The sequence below is a fragment of the Opisthocomus hoazin genome, chromosome 15 (assembly GCF_030867145.1).
Source record: "Opisthocomus hoazin isolate bOpiHoa1 chromosome 15, bOpiHoa1.hap1, whole genome shotgun sequence".
In the NCBI taxonomy this organism is placed as follows: Eukaryota; Metazoa; Chordata; class Aves; order Opisthocomiformes; family Opisthocomidae; genus Opisthocomus; species Opisthocomus hoazin.
This window is the reverse complement of record NC_134428.1, coordinates 2,743,591-2,764,408: the sequence shown is the minus strand read 5'-3', so window position 1 is coordinate 2,764,408 and position 20,818 is coordinate 2,743,591. Positions and strand designations below refer to the sequence as shown.

General features: G+C 50.0%; 1 protein-coding gene across 1 annotated transcript in view; it reads right to left on the bottom strand.

The window, feature by feature from the left end:
* The window catches only part of LOC142363309 (olfactory receptor 14C36-like), a 131,009-nt gene extending 115,272 nt beyond the window's left edge, over window positions 1-15,737 (bottom strand). The window contains exon 1 of the mRNA XM_075436848.1: window positions 15,352-15,737. Within this exon, the coding sequence (XP_075292963.1) occupies window positions 15,352-15,737 (386 nt within the window). The remainder of the gene's footprint in view (window positions 1-15,351) is intronic.
* Window positions 15,738-20,818: the final 5,081 nt, after the last annotated feature.

Here is a 20,818-nt window from a genome sequence, read left to right as displayed (position 1 = left end):
CCACTGTGACAATGAGCTGCTGAGGTTGTCCTGCTGCTGAGCGATCTATGCAGCGCAGCACGAACTGCTCAATCTACAGTGGTTTTCCGGTCAGGAGCAGAGCTCAGCTTTCCCTGTGAGCAGCCTGCGCTCTACCTTGGTGCGACAGCTGAGATGTTGCAACCCGAATGTGCATGGCCAGGAGGAGCTGGAGCACTGGCAGGAGGAGCTGAAGCCCAATGACTTGTCACAGCACTACGAAGTTTTTGGATTACTTGAGATGTGGTGGGACAATTATCTGAGCTCGGGTGATGCAACAGAAAGATACAGGCTCTGCCGCAGGAAGTAGCAGCGAGGATGACTACCAGGGGGAGGCTCTGTGTGTGAGGGATCAGCTCGGATATATGGAGCTCCTCTAGAAGCTGAGTAACACGTTTGGTTAGCTTTTGTGTGTGAGGTTGAGAGGAGAAGTCAGCAAGAGTGACATTGTGTTGGGAGTTACAAACTACTTGATCAGGGTGAGGAAGCAGAAGAAGTCTTCTGTGTGCAACCCGAGGAAGTCTCAGGTCAATGAGCAGGTTCCCATAGGGGACAGTAACTGCCCTGGCATTCCTCAGCCAGGCAAGTAAACAGGGTGCCAGCAGTCTGGAGGATCTTGGGACAACTTGTTAACACAGCTGCCAAGTGGGCTGAGAAGGGCGATGCTCACCAGGACCTGGCCCTGGCCAACAAGGAAGAGCTGACTGGGGATGTGATCATCAGCGTGTGCCTTGGTTGTAGTGACCAGAGAATGGTGAGGTCCCAGGTGCCAGGAGTGAGGAAGGCCAGCAGTGGAGTACAGATGGGTGAAGTCCAGAGAAGAAGACTTTGACATACGTGGGAGACTGATACTGGTGGTGTCATGGGAAGCAGCTCTGCAGGGGGAAGGAACTCAGGAAATCTGATAAGGCTTACAGCCTCCTCGGAGGACAAGAATGCTCCATCTGAACACCCATGAAGAGAAGCATTCTTCTCAGGAGGCTGAGGATGTGAGCTGTTTGAGTTCCAGGGCAGAAAGGCAGAACACAGGAGCTGGAAACAGGGGAAGATGCAAAGGAGGAATTTAGAAACCTCATCCGTGGATGTGAGAATGACGACAAAGCCAAAGCTCCCGTAGTCTTGATACTTGCAGAGGATGGTAAGGGCTGCAAGATGAGCTGATACTGCTTCATTAAAAGAATGTAGAGATGTAATGTGAGCCTGCTGCTGAGCTTCATTAGATAGGAGCAGGTAGGGCTGAGGTACTCAATGGCTTCTTTGACTCTGTGTTCTCCCAGGCCTTTGTGGCTGGAGGCAGGACCCTGGAGGAGAAAAACCTGCAGTGGATGGTTAGACTTCATGCCACTGATCACCACTCTCTAGGCCTGCAAATTTTCAGTCCACCTCTCTTTCTTCTCATCCAGTCCAGATTTTAACAGCTTCTATATGACGATATCATAGGGGGACAGTGCTGAAAGATTTTCTGAAATACAGGCAAATCACCACTCCTCTCTCTTCATCTACCAAGCCAGTCATGTCATTGGAGAAGGTTATAAGGTCAGCTAAAAATGACTTCCCCTTCATGAAGCCAGGCTGACTGCTCCTGATGACTCTCTTGTCCTTCCTGTACCTGGAAATGGTTGACAAGATTAGCTGCTCCTTCACCTCAGTGGAGGCTGAGGTGAGGCTGACCAACCTGTCGTTCCCTGAGTCCTCCTTTAATTCCTTCTTGAAAATAGGAGTCATTTTGTTTTACTTGAGTGTGACTTGGGCCTCTTGACACCCCTGTGCTCCGGGCCTCACTTGGGGTCTGGCACTTGGAGGCCCATAGTGATATGCCACTGTGCACCTAACGTCTTCATTTGGGGGTTGATTCAGTTGCCCACACAGAGGTGGGCACTGCCTCCAAGACACCCTGAGGTAGCTGAAGACCCCACGTGGGACTGGGAAATGTGACCCAGGTCCTATAGGAGCATACGTGGAGGAGGAGCTGGTGGCCAGGCAGGGAAGCCCAAGGCATCTCCGTTTAAGAGAGCTGATTTTTTTCTCTTGACTAGAAAGGGAAGCCTGGGCAATTGAGGGCAAGGTGTCCAACACCAGATGAGATAACTCTGTTCTCTGCCTTCCCCTACACTGGAGACACATGTAGTTTACCCTGCAGAAAATAAAGAAATGAGTGGTGGTAGATGCTGCAGGGTACACTTGGTAAAGTCCCTGTAACCTCAAAATATTGGGATTAGTGCAGATTTGACTGTGCAAAAGAGAGCACTTCTCCTTTCTTCGCCCTATGAATTGAGGGAGCTAGTGACTTTAGTGGGCAGCTTGTTGTGTGCAAAGAAGAAATATCGACAGAGTCTGGGACAGGGGACAGTGTTCGGAGGGATCTTGGGGTCTGTGCTTGACACAGAAGGTGTTTTCTGTTGGTCTAAGGTTATCTGTTGTGGAAAGTGCACTTCAGTAGGGGTAAAGCGGATTTAATATAAAGCAGAGGAATGATTTTTTTTTTTCTTTAAATCATGCCTTTTTCTTTTTATTTGTTGACCATTAAGAAAAAGCCTTCTGTGTCTACATGCAGCCCGTTCTCCAAGTAAAACAGGTGGGAGTTTGTGCCAACAGGCTGAGACCTGTATCTACAGCCTTAAGGGGAGGAAGCTGAGATTGGAACAAGGTTTCTTGAAGTCCCAGGTGTTTGATGAGGGAGATGGTAGGGTTGGGGGAAGGGACAAAGACTACTTGATTGTCGTAAACAAAGGGCCTTTATTTTCATATATATTCAGACTGCTTTAGGAGAAGCTCAGGATTATTATGAGGTGGAGATTGCTGACACCAAGTAACGTGTAAAGAATCCAAAAAAAGGGGGAAAAATCTTTTCTTATTGTTGTTTTTTCACTTTGACTTTCCCTCCTGAAAGCTCTTTAGTTAACCACAGAAAAATTGAGAACTTCAAGCGAAGTTCTTCCCAGAGAACAAGTCTCTAGAGAAGTAAAATTCATCAGCAGACGTTCAACTTTCTAAGGATGTCGGCAGGCCCCACTGAGGACCATCATTGCAAAGGGATCGTGGAGGGAATTACAAGAAGAGGTGACCATCCCTGATGCATCCCCCAGGGTGAAGCAAGAAGTCAGAGGCACTGGTTACAGGTGGAAAATCAGATGTGGAGTGTGGCTGTGGAAGGCCTTGACGTCTTTTGCAAAGCAGGACAGCCAAGCTCTGATCCCCATCCCCTGGGCATGGGGGTCTGTTGCCTCACAGCCTGTTCGTGGCTTTTCTTTGGAGCAGTGTGATGTGGGGTGTGGAATGTTCAGTGCAGGAGAGCAATGGGAAACCTCCCAGGCTCTGTAGGGGTGAGTGAGGAGCCAACAATGCCCTGGGGTTGTAAGGCACTGGTCTCTTCTCATGGGCCTCAGTGGAAGGGAGAGCAGCCATAGCCAAACTGAAGAAGACCTCAATTGTGCTGTCAGGGGGTGGTCACAGCCACACCAAGGCCCTTGGTCATCCCCACCACAGGCTGTGTTACACTGTCCTATGCCTGTGCTTGTTTCCTTGCAGACTTTAGCTACTGCCCCATTTCCCCACCTCACTCTGACCCTCGGATCTCCCAAGCTTTACTGATGTCCCTCTGTCCTCATTCACTGTTGCTTCAAACAAAAAGCTGTGTTTACCGGGGGCTATGCCAATGCCTCTCGGTTTCCCAGCAACTGCTTTTTTCCAACACCCTGTTAATGCTTCTCTAGCACGCAAGATGTCACAGCCACAAACTTGCTTGGATCTGCTATTGCTCTCCACATCCCAGCACTGGAATGCATGTCCTCCTTCTGCTGCCTCGAATTCGAAACTCAACCTATTCCACAATAATTCACGTCTTCTTCCTGCCTTTAGCACAATCACAGAATAGTAGGGGTTGGAAGGGACCTCTGTGGGACATCTAGTCCAACCCCCCTGCCAAAGCAAGGACACCCAGAGGTGGCTGCACAGGAACACGTCCAGGAGGGTCTTGAATATCTCCAGAGAAGGAGACTCCACAACCTCCCTGGGCAGCTTGTTCCAGTGCTCCGTCAACCTCAGAGAGAAGAAGTTCTTCCTCATGTTCAGACGGAACTTCCTGTGCTTCTGTTTGTGCCCATTGCCCCTTGTCCTGTCGCTGGGCACCACTGAAAAGAGTCTGGCCCCATCCTCCTGACACCCACCCTGCAGATATTTAGTGGCATTTCTAAGGTCCCCTCTCAGCCTTCTCTTCTTCAGGCTGAACAAACCCAGCCCCCTCAGCCTCTCCTCGTAGGAGAGATGTTCCAGTCCCCTCACCATCCTCTTAGCCCTCCGCTGGACTCTGTCCAGTAGCTCTTCATCTTTCTTGAATTGGGGAGCCCAGAACTGAACAGAGTACTCCAGATGGGACCTCACCAGGGCAGAGTAGCAGGGGAGGAGAACGTCCCTTGACCTGCTGGTCACACTCTTCTTAATGCACCCCAGGATCCCATTGGCCTTCTTGGTAGCCAGGGCACACTGCTGGCTCATGGTCAACTTGTTGTCCATCAAGACACCCATGTCCCTCTCCACAGAGCTGCCTTGCAGCAGGTCAGCTCCTACTCTGTACTGATGTAAGTCTGCTGAGAAGATATGCTTAGACGTGGCCATTGGATCTGGAGTGGTAGCAACTCCTGAATGATGAGGGAGATGAAATAAGAGACACAGTATTGGTAACAGAAGTAAGTCACAAAAGACACCTAAAGACTGAAAAAAAGCTGAGAAGTGTTGACATATTTCTTGCTTTAGATCTTTGTTTTCAGTTAATCTTGCAGAAATTTTCATTGTCATTAAATGACATTTGAAAAACCTAAAGGTATTAAAAATAGATCATTTGGTGTCTTGCAAAGAGCCCTGTGTGTCCCAAAACTTCTTTGCCTGGCACTTCTCAGTCTTTGCCCAGAGCAAGTCACACTCTGGTGTCAGCCTCTCTACCCCTGTTTAGAAGTTGGTGTAAATGGTCCCTTACAGCACAGAAGGACTCAAGCCCCACAGACCTCTGCTCTGCTCCTGTTAGAAACAGGGCCCATAGTCGCAGGAATTGAAGACAACTGCAGCTGGATGTGACATAAGGAAATCTTCAATGCAACCTGTCTGGAAATTGGTCAGACCAAGTAGTTCAATGCTTGCTTCAGTCCAAGTTTGAAACTCCTAGGGACAGAGACTGCCCAGCTTCTCTGGGTGACCTGTTCCTGCACTTGGATGAGCTCCTGGGGAAAAATCTTGTCCTTCTGTCCTGACTGAACCTCTCCTCTTTCACCTTCCTCCCACTGAATTTTGTCTTCTCACCATGAATCTTGTTGAAGAGATGGGTCTGTATTCTCCATGATCTCCTTGTAAGTACTGGCAGGCTGGGATGATGTCAGCCTCAGCCATCCCTTCTCTGGGCTTGACAAGCCCAGCTCCCTCAGCCTCTCCTAACAGGCAATGCTCTCCAGTCCATGGCTGTCCTGGGGAACCTTTGCTAAACCCACTCCAGCTCGTCAGTACTATTCCTGGAGATGTGAAATCTGAATCTCTTCCCTTTGCTCTTGACTCCTTGCAGCCACAAATTCCAGGTGGTCACCCCGTGGCAAGTGGTGCTTAGTGGCTCCTGTCAGTTCCCTGGCCTGTCCCAGCCCAGCCCTGCTGTCCCACACATGGTCCAATGGCTGCAGTGTTCAGGTGCAGCATGGGGAAGGGTGTATTCGGTGTGAGGAGCAGCTTGCCTCTCATGATCTGCAGTACATCCCTTTGTACCCTGTTCCCCTTCTGTTCCTCCTACTTGAAACAGCCTCCCACAGGTTGTGGAACCTACCCAGCCCTATCCGCATCCCACGTGGGGTTTCGCAGACATCCCTGCTCTGAGGTCTGCCAGGGTCTGTACAAGGAGAGAGGTCGAGAAGGGCTGGTTGTTCCCCCTGTGCAGGCACTGAACCCAGCGGGAGGAGCAAAGAGGCCGTGCAGAAAAGCTCACACATAAACCTTTGGTGAGTGGCTGGTGCTGGATAGGGCTGAACAGGGAGGACACATAAAGGAGCATTTGTTGTCCTGTGAATGTCATGGGAGTCAGCTGACTCTTGGCTGCCAGCTGCCCACCAAGCCTCTCTCTCACTCCCCCTCCTTCTTTGCTCACCTTGGTGTCTGCAGGGTTGTTTCTCTCATTCTTCTCTTTTACAGTTGTTGCCCACTCTCTTTTGTCCTTTCTCCAGTAGGCTATCAGAGAAGGGCCACTACATTTGCTTACTGGCTCAGGTTTCGGCAGTGGCTGGTGCATTTTGGAGGCAACTGAAACCTGCTATGTGCAACAAGCAGCTGTTGCTCTGTTCTTACCTAAACCACCTCTGCAGCCCCCCTCACCACTACCAAAGCCTTGCCATGGAAACCCAATACACTGGGTCATTAAAGTCCCCAGTAAGATGTGAGGCCTTTGATCGCAAGACTTCCTCAGGCTGGCTAAATAAGACTTAGGACCCTTCCTCACCCTATTATAGGTTCTCTATGTCGGAACAGAGGTGTGCTGGACTTCAGCCATGGCACCACGAGCAGGCTCAGACATGAAACAATGAAAGGTGTTCCCAAGTGCCCAAGGTCCCATGCAAGCAAAGCTTTGCTTTAGTGCATGCTGGTGTGGAGGTCAGATGGCAACGTAAAGAGGAAATGAGGACTCCCTAACGAGAGAAAAACCTGATGATCCCTCAGGAGCAGAGAGATGCAGGGCTGGACTCTATATCCCTGCCAGGAGAGGCTTTTGCTGTCTCTGGTGTCCCTGCAGCCTTGGGGGGCCTATGGTGCAGGTGAAGCTAATCACCAGGAAGGACAAGGTGTTTCTGAAAATGTGCTTGGCTATGGAAAAGCCTGTGATCCAAAAACACTGTGATAATTATTGATCTGTTCTTTGAATGCATCGTCAAAGACATAACTAAAGGATGTGGCAGAAGCACTGCCTACATCTACTGGCTAAAGATGGGACAGGCCTCTCCCTGTGCCACAGGACTCAGGCTGATTACATCCATCAGCAGCACTGGACATAGAAATAATTGCAGGTTCAGTTGTCTTAAATCTGATAAGGAGAAGTGACATTGCTAGAAAGAAGTTGTTCTCCCCAGCAGAGGGAGGGAACATCAGTGATGACTTCAGCCTGTTTCACAGCAGTATCTCTGGAGACCCAGAGACACAACAAGGGAGCCCAGAGTGGGCAGAGAAAGAGCTGCCTTGAGCTGGTCCTGTGCTGATGATCTGGGCTGGGCTCCTGGGATGGAGGGAACTCCTGGCAAGTGGGCAGCACTTGCAGAGAAACAGCTGTGCCCAGGAGCAGCTCCTCTGCAAAGCACAGCAGGGCTGAGGGCACCGCCTGCAGGCAGCGAGGGGAGAGGTGCGAGGTGGACATAGGTTAAAGGCAGTGCGGGGTGGGAAGACGCTGAGAGCTCACTGAGGGAGAAATTTTCACAACCCATGAAATGGTAAGTCCCTGGAAGCAGGGCAGTGAATCTGCAGCTGCTGGAGGGATCTCCAAAAGCTGGCACATCCTACAGCCTACAGGATCTTTGTGGAGGATTGTCACAGCTTCTCAAGCCTAGAGGAGGAAGACACCTTCCAGAGAAGTTTTTCCATGCCCTGCCATCAGAGGAGTAGGGCAAGTTGACTGCCTTCTCTGGGGGTTACTGGTAGGATATTAAGCCAGGTGTGCAGCCAGGGGTGCCCTGGACGGTCCTCCAGAGCAGGTCCCTTTACCTCAGGAGTCTGTATGCTGGGGTCAGTGCTCAGCCTGCTTGGGGAGTTCCCGATGGTGCTGTGGGGAGAATCTTTGGGTGGAAGAAGAGAAGCCCGAAAGGGCAGGGTTTTTCTCCTACCAGGAGACTGCTGCATGGGTCAGGGATGCTCACAGCTCCAGTTCATCCCCACAATATTTCCAAAGGACTGATTCAAGAAGAAGGTCATGCACAGGATAACCATAAAGATAACAAAAACTTCCTGAATTTGTGTTATCAGTTTCCTATTTGGAAGAGGGAGGGCGGTGTAAAAGGGATAAATGGAAAAGGAGCGTTCAGCCTTGAAGAAGTCACTGAGATTCCTGAGCCAGTGATCAGTAACTCTGATAGGAGCCTTTTAAAGCACCCTCAGCCATTCCTCTGCCTGTCGACAGAACCAGCATCACCTTTCCTGGACCTACCAGGCTTAGCCTGACCTTTATTTTCCACCTGCAAACAAGAATGGGACCCCAGGCAGTGCCCTGCAAACAGGCAGGTTTCTGTAGGGCCGGGGTGAGTGCACAGGGGTTGGAATGGGGTCTGTGACTGCTGACAGGGAAAGACATGGGACAGGGAAACATCTCCCAGGAGGAAAATTTCCAGGCAGCAGAGATGTGATCAGGGAAGGAGTAGAAATGAAAACCAGAACTGTTGTGGGAGGAAGAATTCAGAAACCTCCATGTGATCCCCTCCAATGCAGACCCCTTCCTCTGAGCAAGAGCCCTTGCCTCGTCTCCCACCCACCAAAGCCTCTGTCCTCAGGGCTGTGGGCTCCAAGCCATGAACCACCTCCTCTGCAGCAGAGCTCCAGCACAGCCAGAGGGCAGCTCTCCAGCCACATCTCCATTTCTCTGCTGCAGATCACAGGGGCTCAGAACTCAACTGCCCGGCAATGTTGGTGTCTGGGAGGCGGCGTGCACAGCTGGGGAAGGGTGACGCTGTGCTGAGGGCCCAGCTGCCTCTGCCCTGGCATCTCTCATCCAGACCCTCTCTGGATATTTGCTTACTTCTCCACTTGTCTGTGTTCTTGTTGTTGTTATTTCATTCTTGCTGTCAGCTTCATTAGCGAGCTGGACATTCACCTGCAGCATCACAGGGTGATTTTCTGGCTCCATTTCTGCAGCTGTGTCCATGGGAACAAGTGCCCCAACTTTCGTCTCCCCTGTGGGGCTGTGGGCAATGCAGTCTGTGGGGCTGGAGGATCAGCTGCTTTTCCCTTCACCAGATGCTATCCTTAGAACACTTGGCTATTTCCTTGAGGTGTCCTTCCAAGCTGTGAGCTGCCCTCCACAATGCAAACCTGTCCTGTCACACCCTTTTGTTATGTGCAAGCCCCATGGAGAAGCACAGAGATGCTACAAGGGAGAAAACCCTGTTGGGTTGATGAAATGAGCCATGCGTGTCCTTGGTTAGAAGTGAGGCGCTGTGACCTTGAGAAAGGGTGAGACATTTAGCAGTCTGCACTGGATCCCTCTGTTCTCAGTAGCATCTGATTGATTTTCAGGATAACATAGGACTGTGCTCATCATCCACCTTACGAAGAACAAGCCCAGGGCAGCTCAGAACAAGGCAGAGGGACAGACCAGCTGCCCTCCTTCTGCACTAAGCCACAAGCAATTGTTTCACCTCACAAGACTCCCTCTTTTCTCCCTGAGTGCAGCAGAAATTCTGAGGGTTTCTGACATCCAAACACACCCCCAAGGTGACAAGACGGAAGCTGCAAGAACCCAAAACCTCTGAGACTGCCTTCTGCCATCCCCATTCCTTAGCATTGGCAGTGCAGATGCTGAAAATCCCTTCTGCAACAAGAGCAGATTCCTCTGGCAAAGTCTCACACCAGGTCTGGACCTTGGCCCACAATGCCCATGAACCCTTGTGCCACCATGCCCATGAACCCACCGCTGCAGAGCAGAGCTGGCTCCTTGGCAGCCCGTGGGAAGAGATCCTGCCCCTCCTGGTACACTCTGCCAGCATCAACCAGAGCTGCAGCCACAGAGCTGAAGGAAGGACTCCTGGAAAAGGAATGGGATGTGTAGGAAGCAGGGTGAGCTTCTAGGAGCAAAGCTTTGATTTTCCTCTGAGAAGTCTCCCCTAACTCTTCATTGATTCTTCCTCTAGGAACAGGACCCCGTGCGTAGAGAAAGTAAATGACCAATAGCAGCTCCATCACCCAGTTCCTCCTCCTGGCATTTGCAGACACACGGGAGCTGCAGCTCTTGCACTTCTGCCTCTTCCTGGCCATCTACCTGGCTGCCCTCCTCAGCAACGGCCTCATCATAACCACCATAGCCTGTGACCACCACCTCCACATCCCTATGTACTTCTTCCTCCTCAACCTCTCCATCCTCGACCTGGGCTCCATCTCCACCACTGTCCCTAAATCCATGGCCAATTCCCTTTGGGACATCAGGGCCATCTGCTATGCAGGGTGTGTTGTGCAGCTCTTTTTCTTTGTTTTCTTGATTGTGGGGGAGTATTGTCTTCTCGCCATCATGGCCTATGACCGCTACATGGCCATTTGCAAACCTCTTCACTATGAACTGATGATGGGCAGCAGAGCTTGTGTCCACATGGCAGCACCTGCCTGGGGCAGTGCTTTTCTCTATGCTCTTTTGCACACTGCTAACACATTTTCAGTTCTTCTCTGCAAGGGCAATGCTGTGGACCAGTTCTTCTGTGAAATCCTCCAGATCCTCAAGCTCTCCTGCTCACACTCCTGCCTCAGGGAAGTTGGGCTTCTTGGGGTTAGTCTTTCTTTAGCTTTTGGGTGTTTTGTTTTTATTGTGCTGTCCTGTGTGCAGATCTTCAGGGCCATGCTGAGGAAAGTTGAAAGCTTGTGGATTAGAATTAAGGGACAGGCTCATAAGGGTGACATTATGGTGGGTGTGTACTACAGGCCACCTGACCAGGAGGAGGAGGTTGATGAGGCCTTCTACAGGCAGCTGCAAGCAGCCTCACAGTCAGCACGAACAGCAGGAGTTTTCCTATTTGCAAGAAAAATAATTAAAACATAATCAAGTTCCATAAACAAAACACTCTCTGCAATTACATGGCCATTACAATCTACGTCTAATGAGGTTGCCTTCCTATAAGACATAATACTATGAGAAATATTGTAGCTAGATAGAGGAAAAAAAATAGTCATAAACATAATTAAAGAGCTGGCTAAGGAGACAATGAGACTACTGAAAGGCAGGTAAACTTTTAACTCCCTGATGTCAAAACAGCAGCTCGGTAGGTGACAGGACTCTGAATGAACAAGGAGTAAAGGGAGGAGAAAACAGGAGAATAATGGAAAGGGCCTTTGTCTAGGCAACCTGCATCTGAAAAATTTGCTTTAGAAATAGTCAGGACAGGTGAAAATATATGAAAATTTATAAATATTCCATATAGCATTTAACAGGCAGAATAGCGGTGATGAAGTGATGGGGGGGAGATCGACATTTCTTTGGAATATCCCTTTCAAAGCTTCCTGGCATTGGTAGAGGGCTGTTGTGAGTGAGGACAAGGCAATGTTGTGCCTGTTGTTGAAAGAGCTCAGAAAGTCAACCCAGGGAACCCCAGGCTGTACAAGGTCACTTTGGCATTTCTGTGCACCTGAAAAAGGTGAACGTGTCTGAAAGCAGTCAGCATGGATTGATGATGGGTCATTCATGCCTCTGAAATCTGATTGCCGTCGTGATGATATGTCAACCTTTGTGCATGAGTAGAGAACAGTGGATGCCATTTTTTACCCTTCTGACATGGTCTCCCTCAATGTCCTTTTTCGCAGGTTAGGCCATTACAGTCTGGATGGGTTGACAAAGAAAGATGAGGAGCTACTGGAGAGAGTCCAGCGGAGGGCTACGAGGATGATGAGGGGACTCAAGCATCTCTCCTGTGAGGAAAGGCTGAGGGAGCTGGGCTTGTTCAGCCTGAAGAAGAGAAGGCTGTGCGGGGACCTAATAAATATCTGAAGGGTGGGTGTCAGGAGGATGAGGCCAAGCTCTTTTCAGTGGTGCCCAGTGACAGGACAAGGGGCAATGGGCACAAACTGAAGCAGAGGAAGCTCCAGCTGACCATGAGGAAGAACGTCTTCCCTCTGAGGGTGACGGAGCCCTGGCACAGGCTGCCCAGGGAGGTTGTGGAGTCTCCTTCTCTGGAGATATTCAAGACCCGCCTGGACAAGGTCCTGTGCAGCTTCCTGTAGATGACCCTGCGTCAGCAGGGGGGTTGGATTAGATGACCCACAGAGGTCCCTTCCAAGCCCTACCATTCTGTGATTCTCGAAGCACAGCAGTGGTCTATACCAAAACTCCATGGAAACTTGAAAAGTAATGAACATGTACTGAGATGAGTGGTTGTTATTTCAGAAACAGTTGAAGAAGTATCAAGAGTAATATGGGACCAATGCTGATTGAGTAACAATAGGTGCAGATAGATCTCAGATATTCCATAACCTCTTTTCCTCAGTTGCCACTTGCAAGGACTCCCAGGATTTTTTCATTGAGGTAAGACTCTGAAGGGCAATACCGAGCCATGTATAGGAATAAAGACAGGTGTTTGTTTTGTAAACTACATGCTTAGCAGTCTGTGGGAATACGGGGGCTACATTCAGGTGTGCTGGGAGAGCGTTTTTCAGCAGGAGGTGCGGGCCTGATATGATCCTGGGTAGGCCAGTTGTGGGGAGGGACACGCTGAAGTGATTTTGGAGCAGCAGCAGCGGTATGAGTATGTCTGTTTCAGTGCTGGCTTTTGAAGGGAGGATGGAAGCAAGTCTGGGGCTGGGTGACAGAGGAGCAGTAGCTGGGCTTGGAAAGAAGCCAGACAGGTTGTGGGCACTCACAAGCAGTGGCAAATCCTCAGAAGACCACAGCTTAGTGTTGGAAGAGACAACAGAGAAACATCAGCAAAGCTTGGGCCATCATGCGTTCAGAGTGTGGTGAGGAAGCAGGAGAGTGGTTGACAGCTGCAAGAAAACAGGCGTAGGTATAGGACAGTGTAGGGGCAGCCTGCGGTGGGATGGCTGAGCATCTTGATAGGTCTGGGACCTCTGACCAACACAACTAATGTCCTTCTATCCTTGCTCTCTGCTGTCTCTTCCACTGATGCCAAAAAAAGAAGATGCTGGTTCTTAAAAGCACCAGAGCTTCGTTGCTTCCTCATTCCCGATAAAGCTCGGGAGGTGCTGTACCACTGTTCTGCACTTGGCATCACACACCTCCAAATTCCACTTCCCCCGGGAAGACCCCTGACTATCCTGCAAGGGAAATGATCACCCTTTCCTGTGGATGGGTTCAGGACTTGCCCGTCCTCCTTAGTGAAACACATCAAAGGCTTAACTGGCTTCAGAGCCAAGCACACATTTGATTTTCCACCTCTGTCTGTCACCTCTGACACCTCCTCCTTCCAGGAGATCACCAGATCACCTCGTTAGCACTTTGTCTCCATGGTCTCTTTCGTGATGGCTCAGTGGGACTCACTAACACCATCAGAATCTTGGAGGTTTGCTTCTGACTTTTACTTAAGAGGCTTCTGCCATCTTTCAGGAGCTGCAATTCAGGAGCTTGGCACCAGAGGGCTCAAGAACATGGAAAACTCTCCAGCAAGCCAAGTCTTTGCACCACATTCCTAAATTTCTCAGATATTTTTGGTTACATGGAGAGATTTCAGGAGTGTACTCCAAGTGAAAAGATTTCACTAACAAACACAAGAAGAAAGGATTTCTTCTTTTTCCAGTTCTCTTTATCTGCTTACACATTAAGTGATATCAGCAATTCTGCTTTCAACAGAGCATCTCCAAATGGAGTTGAATGTGAAGGGAAATCAAGACCCTCTACGTCAGACACTTTGTGAGAAATCTTTATCACTATCCCCAAACCCCGTCATTTCTCCCACCAGCCACCTGGGGCTTACAGCAGCCATGCAATAATCTGAACTTTCTCCATTAAAGACTGTAGCCACGTGTTTCAGCCCATGGACACCAACTCCCCCCTCCCTTGCCTGGGGAAGGAGCTGCACATGGACACAGGAGGATGTGTCTTCATTGCCAACAGACATAAAAAAAGGCATGCAGAGTTCAAGGAAAGAGAAAAGACAGTCCTCAGCTGTGTATTCAGTCTACACTACCTCCACTGAGATCTGCTTTCCAGAGTGGATAACCTTAGACGCCTTTTTGTGTCAAGCACAGATCCCAAGACCACCCAAAACACTCCCTTGCCTACCTGCAGGTTACTGACCTTTGGAAGGGTTGGAGTGGACAGACAGCCTTAGTGCTGTGCAAGCACTGCTGAGCAAGAGCCAAATCATTGATGTGTTATCAACACCATTCTAGCGACAAATGCGAAGCACAACACTATGTGCTCTGCTCTGGGGAGAGACAACTCCATCTCAGCCAAAGCCAGTACAGTCTCCACCCTTTAGGCCATACTGTTCTCATCATGTTCAGATCCCACTTAATTTGAGACAATGGCATACCTTCTGGCCATCTCGTTCTACCTCTTCTCATTCCTGAAATCCCCGCTTACCAAAAGCTGACACTTACACCACATAATTAAATTATTTCTATACCCAACATCCAGATTTCTACATTCTCCTTATCTCCTATCCCCATTTCCTTAATAGGTAGATAGATATTGTTTTCCCACTCCGTGGGCCTCTGCCACTTCCCAAGATGTCTAGAAGTACAAGCAATGACTTGGGTCTCATCTGTCAAGATGGTTGCTCAGGAAAGGAGCAGCAGCATGTTCAATTGTTGGGTGCCAACACCAGCTTGATTTGGGTCCTTGCTGCCCTCTCCCAGTTCCTTGTGAAGCTCGCTCTTCATCGCTTCAGGTAATCCCTGCTACATTACATCCTACAGCACACAACTCACATCATGGATTATGTTCCGCCAAGGTTATGTCTCCATGAGGTGAACACTGAATCTCCCCATCCTTCCCATGAATGGCATTGCCTTTTCCCAAGGGAGGAGCAGCCTGCCCTGCCTTCCCAGTCACTTTTCTATGTGCGCTACAGGGACCTCATCTGCTCCCACAGTACATGGGGGCTTTGCCTGGGGATGCTTACCACGATGCTTAGCAGGTTCTACGCTGTTAACCAGCCAAGTGGTGTACCTAAAATTTATATCCCAGTTCTTCCATGTCCCAGTCCCAAACTCTCTCAACACGGCTTTAACAGTCCATTCTATCTCTCCTTTATTCCAGAGGCTTGTGGGTGACAGGAGCTGTGATACACCCAATCACTGCCATGTTTTTTAGACAAGGAGACCACGGTCAGGTGAGGGAGGCACGTGGAAAAGGCTTTGTGCTGTCCCTGCTCAGAGGGGATCCTCAGCACGGCCCTGAAGATCTGGACGTAGGACACCACAATGAACACAAAACAACCAACTGCTATACAGGCACTAACCAGGACAAGCCTAACTTCCCTAAGGTAGTCTGAGTCTGAGTAGGAGAGCTTGAGGATCTGAGGGATTTCACAGAAGAACTGGTCCACAGCATTGCCCTTGTAGAGTGGGAGTGAAAATGTATTGGCACTGTGCAGAAGAGAATTGAAGAACCCGGTGCCACAGGCAGCTGCTGCCATGTGGACACAAGATCTGCTGCCCAGGAGGGTCCCATACTGCAGGGGTTTGCAGATGGCAATGTAGCGGTCATAGGCCATGACAGTGAGGAGACAATACTCCCCTACAATCAAGAAGAGAAAGAAAAAGACCTGGGCAGCACATCCTGCATAGGAGATGACCCTGGTGTCCCAAATGGAGTTGGTCATGGCTTTGGGGACAGTGGTGGAGATGGAGCCCAGGTCGAGGATGGAGAGGTTGAGGAGGAAGAAGTACATAGGGGTGTGGAGGCGGTGGTCACAGGCTATGGCGGTGATGATGAGGCCATTGCCCAGGAGGGCAGCCAGGTAGATGGCCAGGAAGAGGCAGAAGTGCAAGAGCTGCAGCTCCCGTGTGTCTGCAAATGCCAGGAGGAGGAACTGGGTGATGGAGCTGCTGTTGGACATTTGCTTCCACTCAGCATGAAGCACTGTCCAGAAAGAAAGAGACACTGACAAGTTAGGGTACAATTCTCTGAGAAAAGTCAAAGCCCTTTCTCCTAGACTCGCCCCCACTGCTACACACCACCCCCTTTCCCTTTTCTAGCAGACCTGCCTTCAGCTGCATGGCTGGAGCTCTGGTCTGTGCTGGCAGAGTGTGCCGTGACGAGCAGTGGTGCTCCCTGCTGAGTGCTGAGGAGTCAGCCCTGCTCTGCAACTCTGGGTGCTAAGGAACGGGGATGGCAAAAGGCAGTTTGAAAAGGTTTCCTGCTGCATTCAGGGAGAACAAAGTGAATCCTACCAGCAAAAGGATTGCTGGTATGGTGTGGAAAGGGGAGCTGGTCTATGCATCCGTCTTCTTCTAAGCTGCCCTGGACTTGCACCTTTCTAAGATCGAGAGCGATTACACCCCTGTGTTACCCTGAAAAGCAACCAGACACTGCTAAAAGCAGAAGGATGCACTGCAGATCATGAAATGACTCACCTTTTTTCAAAATCTCCATTCCCCACTTCAAACCAAGAACTCACATGGCTCATAGTGTCCCCTGGAAGTTGCATTCCACTTGGATGGACACCCCAAGAAGACAGCCAAGGGTCCCAACCATGGCAGCTTATTAAAGGAGAGTCAGCTTATTCCCCAGCCTCCTGGACTGCATTGCCCAGAGCTTCACATGCTAGAGGAAAGCTGGCACACCTCACGGCTGTGGGCACTTCTGCATAGGACTCACAGGCACTGTGCCTGACTCTGCAGCTGAAACTCCCATTCCCAGAGAGCCTGACAGCAATTCCAAGAACATCTGAGCAAGGGTGGGAGAGGCACAGGTGGGCACTCAGGAAACCTTTCCCTTACCCAGCTCTGCACACCATCTTCCAGACATCAACAATGCAGGGCAGTCGTCCTTGGGCCCTGGTTAGTGGAAACTGGGCACATGGCAGAGGAGATGCACTTCATCTCTTCTGCTGGTCTGCTGGATGAGGAAATGACTAATAGCCTAGACCCCACGAGCTAAGGGTTCTGCTACGTGGGAGAGAAGAAAAGAGATGTGTTGCTCAGGGAAGGAGTCTATCCTGAAAGGCATGGCCGAGAGGTGCCCGGGTCTCCCCCGCAACGGGACTTCTATAGGCTTTTCCCAACCTCCCTACCCAGGTTTCCACTGCCTGGAGTTGTCCCTGCTGGAACTTGTTTCTTTGGCCCCGTGCTTCTTCCCTGCCCGTGTTCACAGACCCCATCCCAGTCCCCGTGGGCACAGCTCTGCTCTGCAACCACTCTGTGTGTGCAGGGCTGAAAGAACAGGTCACACAAACCCTGGTGAAAGTGGAAAGGTGATGTTGGTTTTTTCTGCAGGCTGGTGAGGGGTAGAGGCACTTGCTGAGGTTCCCAGTAAACCTCAGAGAGATGGCTGAAGAGTCTCAGCCCCTGCTCTGACCTGCACAGCTGGGTTCCCATTGCCGCCAAGCTGAGCCAGAGAAAAGTGGAAGTGCAGATTCAAGAAAGCACAGACTCAAGCAGGAATCCCCTGCACTGAACGTACTCGTGAAAAGTCCCTTTGGAAATGACGTGGGCATGAGCTGGCTCTGTGAGCAGCCCTGACCCACACAGCACCCTCTCCACAGCTGAAGGACCCTGCCCTGCTGGGAGTCAATCCTTCCACCTGCATCTTCTCCTGTGCACCCCCATCTGCACACCCACCTTCACACCCCTACAGCCATCCTCAGGAGAAGGCAGCTGTCACACCCTGTCACATCCCTCTGATGGTACAGCAGGGAAGCCCTGCTCAGGAGCACATTCTCCTCCTCTACACTGGAGTCACTGTGAGAGTCCTCTTGATCTCACAGGCTGTAGGGTGTGCCGGCTGTTCAGATGCCATCAGGAACATGAGCTGCATTGCTCTGCATCCAGTGACTTACCGTGCAGAGGGCTGTGAAGAGCTCTCGCCCAGTCAGGTCTCAGCTCAAGGTCTTCCTACTCCTGATTGCCTATAACCTGCCTCTGCCTCACTGCTCTCCCCTCGGTGCCTTCAGGCAGTGCCCTCAGCCGTGCTGTGCTTTGCAGAGGAGCTGCTCCTGGGCAGAGCTGTCTCTCTGCAGCACTGTCCTGTTGCTATGAGCTCCCTCCACCCCACGAGCCCAGCCCAGCTCAGCAGCAGAGGAACAGCCCAACGCATCTCTCTTTCTGTTCCCTTTGGACTCCCTTGAGATGTTCCTGGGGCTCCAGGGGAACCTGCTGTGAAACAGGCGGAAGGAATCACTGATGTTCCCTTCCTCAGCTGGGGAGAGAAACTTACGACCAGCAGTCATTATGCCATAAGAAAAGGAGCTGGGCATGAGAATGACTTTTTTTCTCTCCTATTTAGGCAGGACACCAGAAAGGTGACATTGAAATATCTCTTCTTCCAAGCTGGAGGGGGATGACTTCACTTGAGTTAATTTTGGCATTTCATTTTGGATTTGTATTTCTAGGGCTAGAAACACATTCAGCTCTCCTTTGTCCATGCCATGTCTCTGCTCTGAAACAAAACCTTTGCACACATGGGGTCTTGGACCCTTGGTACCAGGTTTCCTTACATCAAATATGAGTGTGCCTGGTTGGACAGCATCTGTGTTTCAGCCAAAATGTGTAGCAATGCCCTCAGCCAGGGGCACAGACAGGATGAACTGGAGTGTTAATGTCAGAGACAGAGCTGTGGCACTGACCGAACCCATTGCCGAGGTGTGGTGGCAGAGGTTGGTACAGCTGGTCTTCAAGGGCAGCACCCCCCAAGCACAGTTACAGCCCAAATGACAAACCAGTCTAAACCTGTAAGGCAATTCCAGGGAATCACAATGAGTGTTGAGTGCTTCAGAAAAGGTTAAAAGAGAAACCAATGGCTGTGCCCCAGAGCGTTTGTGCTTGGGTCGCATTTCTGGGTGTCAGAAAGAGAAGGTGACTGGGTTTACCCAGGGCAGATTGTGCCTGGACATCCTCTTTGCTTTCTGGTCTGGACGTGGGGGAGCAGCTTTTAACTGCAAGTCAGCAAGGGTTTCAGCATCATCTCCCACAACATTCTTCTGTCCAGGACAGGATTTTATGGTCTGTGTGGGTGGATAAGTAGATGGGTTAAAAAAACAGCTGGATGATCAGACATGGGGAGACATGGTCAGAGTTTGATACTTGCCCTGGGGACCTGTAACTAGCAGGGAATTGCAAGGGTCTGTGTTCAACCTGCCCTGTTCAATGTGTTTTTATGACCCAGAGATGAGACAGTCCTTTTTCACAGCATTTATAGAAGACATCACATTGAGGAGAGCAGCCACTACACTAGAGGCCAGCTTGCCATCCCAAGGCATATTGACAGACTGGAGGGATGACGCAATAGGAACCTCATGAGTCAATGAGTCCTGACCTTGAGGTGGACTAAGACCCTGCAATGATTAAGCCCAGGGACTGCTCAGGCTTCTAGCAGCTCTGTGGGAAAGGATCTTATGTTTTTTGGGTTTCATTAAGCAAAACATGAGCCACTAGCAAACAAGGCCCTCAGCATCTTGGGCTGTATGAGCAGGAGCACTCTTTACATGGTATCCAAAATATTTCCCCTAGGTTTTGACATCCCACCATGCCAGAGAGACCATGATGAACTGAAGCCAATTCAAGGTAGCAGTGCTGAAACCATCAGCCTGGGAGAACTTCAGTAGTGCGAGAAGAAGCTGAGATGGCTGGCCTTGTTCAGCCTCGAGAAGTGAAGATCTTGTGGGGAACATACAACAGCATTGTACAATTCCCAGCAAGATGGAGTTGGGCTCTTGTCCAAGGACAAGCGGCAATGGGCTGCAAGAACAGACATGAAGGCTAGCTATAGGGAAAAACCTTTCTAGCATGAGGATGGTTAAGCATTGGAAGCTTTTTCCAAGAGAATGTGCACTGTGTCTGTCCTGGAATGCAATCAAGGTATGTTTGGATAAAGCCCTGAGTGCTCTGGTCTCACTCTGCTTTGAGTAGAAGGTTGGTTGAGACACCTCCTGGGGTCCCTTCTGGCCTGAATGATGCTACCCTTCCTTGCTCTTGATATTTCCAAATTACGGAAAACTCCCAGGTTCTCCCTGACCCCAGAAGTAATTCACAGGAAGTGCAGGGCTGCTCCACAGGTGCCCCCAAACAGCCCTGACCACATCCTTTTCTTCTCTTTTCATTTGTCCAACGCCAAGTTCTGCACTTTTACTACCCTGATACCCCTCCGAAACTAACAGCCTACCATGTTAATCCTTTCAGAGCAGGTCACTCAAGAAATGTCAGCATCCATGTAGAGAGTCTATAGATGAGCCAGGCACTGAAGCCATCATTGCAGAAGTACAGATGAGGCATTTGAACAGCTTAGTAAGCCTGGGAACCACCATGCCTTGCCTCCTGACATTCCTGGAGACAGCTGTGCTTTTTGTCCAGCAAAGTGTGATTCTTCTTTGGGTGTATGGGCCAATCTGCTGACGTATGCAATGTTTCATGTTGTGAACAGAAATAAAACCAACTTTTTGACTCGGTTAGTTTCATTTCACATGCTGAAAGGCAGGGAAGATGAAGGGACCTGAGAGCTTCCACGCTCCCTGCTGCACAGTTATGACTTCAGAGACTGAAAAGGCAGGTAATGGTGTTGTATCTGCATAGCACAGGAAGATTTTGCCATTCTCCATTCCTTTGCACAAACCTGGTTGTCTTCGGCTATAAAAGGAAAAACTCCCTTGCTTCATTTCCTCCTCTGGACAAAAATAAGGAGAAACTGCATGGAGCTGGCAGGTTTACGGGCAAATGTGTCTAAGGGCTGTAAGATTGAAATGATAACAGAAAGGCAGCAATGAGAGGAAAAACACTCTTCTAAGAACTTCATTCCAGAGGCTAGCTACTGAGAACTTAGAGCAATTACTTAAATACAGAACAACTATTGGGAAGGAAATTAAAGAGTTTTAGTTTATTGTCATCATCAAGGATAAGAAGCAGTTCCCTTACAGCACTGTCCTGTTACTGCTGTAACCAAGGTGATGGAATCAGTTCACCATAAACATGAACAATGCTGCTACTA